Source organism: Suncus etruscus, chromosome 20, assembly GCF_024139225.1.
Source record: "Suncus etruscus isolate mSunEtr1 chromosome 20, mSunEtr1.pri.cur, whole genome shotgun sequence".
NCBI lineage: Eukaryota > Metazoa > Chordata > Mammalia > Eulipotyphla > Soricidae > Suncus > Suncus etruscus.
In genome coordinates, this window is record NC_064867.1 from 33,349,425 (window position 1) to 33,355,424 (window position 6,000).

The 6,000-nt window shown below is 51.9% G+C and overlaps 1 protein-coding gene across 1 annotated transcript in view; it reads right to left on the reverse strand.

Moving 5' to 3' along the window:
• SYN2 (synapsin II) overlaps nucleotides 1-4,258 on the reverse strand; it is a 128,205-nt gene extending 123,947 nt beyond the window's left edge. The window contains exon 1 of the mRNA XM_049766108.1: nucleotides 3,843-4,258. Within this exon, the coding sequence (XP_049622065.1) occupies nucleotides 3,843-4,237 (395 nt within the window). The 5' untranslated portion in view covers nucleotides 4,238-4,258. The remainder of the gene's footprint in view (nucleotides 1-3,842) is intronic.
• Nucleotides 4,259-6,000: the final 1,742 nt, after the last annotated feature.

The window sequence follows — 6,000 nt, forward strand, 5'->3', positions numbered from 1 at the left end:
GCACAGAAACCTGTGATACAGATGTCAAGCACCAAACTCAGACTCAGTATATTAGTTTTATAAATCACTGTTATTGCTTCGTAGAAAAAGAGGAAACAGTTGGGAATTAGCCCATAAGAAAGAGCATCCTATTACTTCCTTCCAATGCCCAGTCTCCAGGGCAAGGCACAATTCTGGCTCCTGTCAACTCGCCTTCCTGGAACATCTGCTCTAGACTAAGATTTGTGCAGAAAGTCCACAGCAGCATTAGCAAGCTATACAAATGAGGAGCTGACCTGTGGCTATCCACCTCCCTAAGGACCCCCAAATCAATGCCTCCAAGAGGATAAATAAGGACTGAGGGAGGACAGAGATTCTGGCCAGAAAAATAAAACCCCGATGTCACCCACGCATCTCCCCTCCTGCTCCTGGCCTCTCTGTTAAGACTCCTCTCCTGTGACACTTCCCTAATTAATTCAGCTGCTCAGGAATCATTCCCTATTCTCCTGAATCCCTGAAACTGGATTACAAGTCTGGACTTCTCATTCGAGGCCCCAGAATGGCTTCCTACATAGCTCCATGCTGTCTGGCCAATTCCAGGACCAGTTCTCTGAAGGCCCCTACTCTAGCTAGTCCCTAGAGGGAGCCTGTTATTATTATTATTATTATTATTATTATTATTATTATTATTATCATTATCATTATCATTATTATTTTTTTTTTTTGGTTTTGGGGCCACACCCGGCGGTGCTCAGGAGTTACTCCTGGCTGTCTGCTCAGAAATAGCTCCTGGCAGGCATGGGGAACCATATGGGACACTGGGATTCGAACGAACCACCTTTGGTCCTGGATCGGCTGCTTGCAAGGCAAACGCCGCTGTGCTATCTCTCTGGGCCCTTGAGCCTGTTATTAATATACTGCGGGCATATATTACTCAGGTATCTATTCTAAGGTGTGTCTTTATATATATATATATATATATATATATATATATATATATATGGCATATATAAGTATATATATGGTATTTTATATAGAGGTATATATTAATGTGGGTAGAAATTACGGAGGGTGTTACTAAGGTATATAAAAAGGTATAAGTTAGGCATATATAAGGTATTTTATATATAAAGAATATATAATATAAAAGATCATATAGATAAGGTATATATTAACAAATATATATACCTGCCTTCTGTCCAAGCAGGGATGCAATATAATATATAGATTACTGAGGGTATGTATTACTGAGGTATATAACTAAGATACGTATAAAGTGTATATGCTGATAAGATATATGAAGGTATATGTATTGCTAAGGGTATTTATTATAAGGGCATAGATTACTATATGTTACTAATATTACTTAGGGTATCGTAGTAGCAGGGAGGCAGAATACAGCAGAGAGCAGAGAGAACCGCCATTCTGGCTCTTCCACTTGCTATCTGGCTGGCTGCAAACACCTCACTGGTTCCCTGATCCTCTAGGCCTAGGAGGGAGAAATGGGGGAGACTGGCAGCACACAGGTACAGGGTGTGGCCTAAATTGTGGTCTCCTGGCGCTGTCAAGGACACCAGCTTCCTTCAGCTGCCTCTCCCCAATAGTCACCCCAATCAGCTACTCAAAAGGAGCCTGTGGGGTTGGGGGGGGGGGCAGCAGAGAACTCCCACACTCACTCCCTCCTCTCCAGTAGTGCCTGTGGCAAATCAATACAGAGAAGAGCCTGAGCAGCCAAGGGAGGAAATGCAGACAAACAGTTCTGGGGGTGCCTCTGGGCCCTCACGTAGCTCCAGTCTGCAATCTGAGCCCCATGAGCGAGGGGGGCACCCCATCCGTCCCTGGGGAAACCACCCAGACACCTCAGCTCTTTATTCCTTCTTGTCCAGAGTCACTGCTCCCTACACTCGTGGGAGTGTACACAACCTTCTCCCCTCAGCTGGGGTGGGAGAAAACCTTCACTTTGGGGGGACCTCGGACAAAATTAGGAGGGGCTGAGGGAGATAGTGGATGATGCAAATTCTCAAACTTGCGTCCCTGCTTGGAGAGAAGGCAGATTACTGGAAAATTGGGGGAGCATCCTAGGCTCTTTGCCAGGACCCCAACCCCCCAAACTGGTGGCCCCTGAGAGAGGGTGGAGCCTTCCCCTCATGTGATATCCACATACATACACCCCAACAAACCCAACTCATGAAAGGGGTTCCCCAGGAAAGGAGCCCCTTCCTGCTGCAGAAGAGAGATTCCCCCCCCCCCACGCAGTCATTGTACTACCCAACAGGTAGGGGACCCTGCACCCTTTTTTCATGCAAACTCTCCCCTCACGAGTAGGTGTACCCGTACATTTTGGCTGAGTGAATGAGGGGGGATGCCAGTAGAGAGATAAGGGTCTCCTCAGCCCTCCACGAAGGTGTACCCCACTTCTTCCTCATGCTGCAATGAGTGTGGAGCCCCTTCCTGCTGCAGAAGAGAGCCCTCCCACGCAGTCATTGCACCAGCCAACAGGTGGGGGACCCCGAATTCCATTTCCATGCAAACTCCCCTCCTCACTCACGGGTAGCTAGGTACCCCTACATCTTGGCTGTGAGTGAGGGGGGATGCAAGTAGAGAGATAAGGGTCTCCTCAGCCTTCCAGGAAGCTGTACCCCACTTCTTCCTCATGCTGCAATGAATTGGAGCCCCTTCCTGCTGCAGAAGAGAGCCTCCCCACACACAGTCATTGCACCACCCAACAGGTGGGGGACCCCGTACCCCTCTTCGTTTCCATGTAAACTCACCTCCTCTTGGGTAGGTAGGTACCCCCTACATCTTGGCTGTTTGAGTAAGTGAGGGGGGATGCGAGTAGAGAGATAAGGGTCTCCTCAGCCTTCCAAGAAGGTGTACCCCACTTCTTTCTCATGCTGCAATGAATTGGAGCCCCTTCCTGCTGCAGAAGAGAGTCTCCCACCACGCAGTCATTGCATCACCCAACAGGTTGGGGACCCCGAATTCCATTTCCATGCAAACTCTCCTCCTCACTCACGGGTAGGTAGGTACCCCTACATTTTGGCTGAGTGGGTGAGGGGGTCTCCTCAGCCTTCCAGGAAGGTGTACCCCTCTTCTTTCTCATGCTGCAATGAATTGGAGCCCCTTCCTGCTGCAGAAGAGAGCCCTCTCATGCAATCATTGCACCACCTAAAAGGAGGGGGATCCCGAATTCCATTTCCTTGCAAACTCCCCTCCTCACTCACGGGTAGCTAGGTAACCCTACATCTTGGCTGAGTGAGTGAGTGAGTGAGTGAGTGAGTGAGTGAGTGAGTGAGTGAGTGAGTGGGGGGGGGGTCTCCTCAGCCCTCCAGGAAGGTGGACCCCACTTCTTTCTCATGCTGCAATGAATTGGAGCCCCTTCCTGCTGCAGAAGAGAGCCCCCTCATGCAATCATTGCACCACCTAAAAGGTGGGGGACCCCCGAATTCCATTTCCTTGCAAACTCACCTCCTCACTCACCGGTAGCTAGGTAAGCCTACATCTTAGCTGAGTGAGTGAGTAGGGGGGGTCTCTTAGCCCTCCAGGAAGGTGGACCCCACTTCTTCCTCTTGCTGCAATGAGTGTAGAGCCCCTTCCTGCTGCAGAAGAGAGTCACTGCACCACCCAACAGGTGGGGGACCCCGAATTCCATGTCTATGCAAACTCCCCTCCTCCTCCTCATGGGTAAGTGTACCCCTACATCTTGGCTGAGTGAGTGAGTGAGGGGGGGTCTCCTCAGCCTTCCAGGAAAGTGGACCCCACTTCTTCCTCATGCTGCAAGGAGCACGGAGTGAGTGTGGGTCCCTGCGGTGCTTGCAGCCCCTCGATGATCTGATCGGGGCGCACCCCGCTTCTCCCCTTACCAGTCGGTGTGCGGCTCGTCCACCACCAGCAGCAGCTTGGCCCTGCGCGCGGCGGGCGCGGGCGCGTCCACCAGGCCGGCCGAGGCCGCCGTCTGCTTCACGGCCTGCGAGAGCGAGCTGAAGAAGCTGCTGCCCACCGACGGCGCGGGGGCCGCGGGCTGGGGCTGCGGCGGCGGCGGCTGCGGCGACGACCCCGGCCCCGACCCCGATCCCCAGCCGGCCGCGGGGGCCCTGCGCTCGGGGCCCCCCTGAGGCGACGACGCGGCGGGGGCGGCGGCGGCGGGGGGCGGCGGCGGCTGCTGGGGCTCGGGCCGCTGCAGGTCCGTCATGTAGCCATTGGGCAGGTTGGCGATGAAGCTGCTGTCCGACAGCCGGCGCCTCAGGAAGTTCATCATCGGGTCCGCTGCGAAGCGCGCTGACAGGCGCTGCCGACTGGCTCCGACCGACTGACAGCTCCGGGCGTGCGGGCCAGGCGCGTCCGGCTCCCAGGCGGGGTTGGGCGGGGCCTTAGGTAGCCACGCCCCGCGCCGCAGAGCAGGCTCCGCCCCCTTTCGGCTTCTGCGTGTCTGTTTCCCTCAGGAGGCGAGGCCTTCTATGGCCACGCCCCGCGTCGCAGAGCAGGCTCCGCCCCTCCCGGCCTCTGCGTGTATGTTTCCCTCAGGAGGCGAGTCCTTATATGGCCACGCCCCGCGTCGCAGACCAGGCTCCGCCCCTCCCGGCTATGGCTTGTGTCTGTTTCCCCTCAATGACCAGGGCAGGGCCATATATGGCCACGCCCCGCGCCGCAGAACAGGCTCCGCCCCCGCCCGGCTCTCGGCGCACGACTCCTGGGGTGGGCGGGGCCATAGTGGGCGGGGCCTCCTCCGACCCCAGGTGGAGACCAGGGCCAGCCCCTGTTGTGTTGAAGCAAAACACAAGATATGCTCTTGCAGGCAAGACCTCCTTTTGGGGGGGGCTTTGCCCAAAGTGCCTCAAAAGCAGTGTTTTTTCAACCTTTTTGTGCAAAGACACACTTTTTTCATGAACAAAAGTCACAAGGCACATCACACCATTAGAAAATGTTAAAAAAAAATAATTTAACTCTGTGCCTATATTGACTATCTATAAAGCAATTCTCTTGACTAGGAATCAAACACAAAGAAATTATTTTATAATGTTATATCATTATCATTTATAAAATTTATAAATTTTATAATGTATATATAATAATAGTTCCTATTTCTCTTTACTTCATCTATGGATTGGTCTATTTGTGAGCTGAAGCTGCATGTGATGGATGATATTGGAATTTTTCCCACTGCATACCAGACAATATCTCATAGCACACTAGTTCTTTTCCTCGCCTGAAAAAAAAAAAGGAGGTCAGAGTCTGCAGAGCTGTTGCATCGGTAAATGGGCTCATATCTGAAAGTCAAAGTCACCTGGGGATTCTTGTAGTGATGACTGGATTCTAAGTTGAACCATTTCCCAGCAAGCCATGATCGGCTGAATGGAACCATGTATTGGCAACGACTACAGCCTCCTACATCCCAGCTGGTACTCAGAGATGCAAACCCACCTCTGAGCCAGAAAAGCAGAGATGTCCACGAAGTCTCCTCTCATGCAGCCTGGAGCGCCCTACTTCCCTCCAGCCACATACCAAGGAAGTGGGAAGAACTGGGAAGAGCAAGTACCCCCCATTTGGAAATAGTTTACCCCCCTGTGGACCAGACACAGACAGTTTGCCACAGTCAGAGGGAAATGCTCTTCCGACTACAGAACAAGGTGCTTTTAGGTCCATGCAGATGGCTTCGAGGACAAAGTGGTATTTCAGATGTATCTGGAGGCATCTCAGTCTGAGTCTGGCCTGGATCTGCAGCAGAAAGAGCCTGGAGGAATGTTTGCTGATCAGCATTTCAGCCCTAAGAAAACCCTCACTTGCCTAGGGTTCCTAGGTGTTCAGTTGCTTGGGTGTGGCTTTGTGATAGCCCCTAAAGACATTGCAAACTTCCCATTCCATGGATGGAAACTTTGCAGGTATAAGATTGTCTTGAGTTCTGCATAGTATTGGTGTTATGATGCATACTAGTGGTGTTAAGATGCATGCTTTATATGTTGCTGATCTGGCTTCAAAGCACCACATGATTTTCCCAAGTTTCATTGGGTATGGGAGATAATA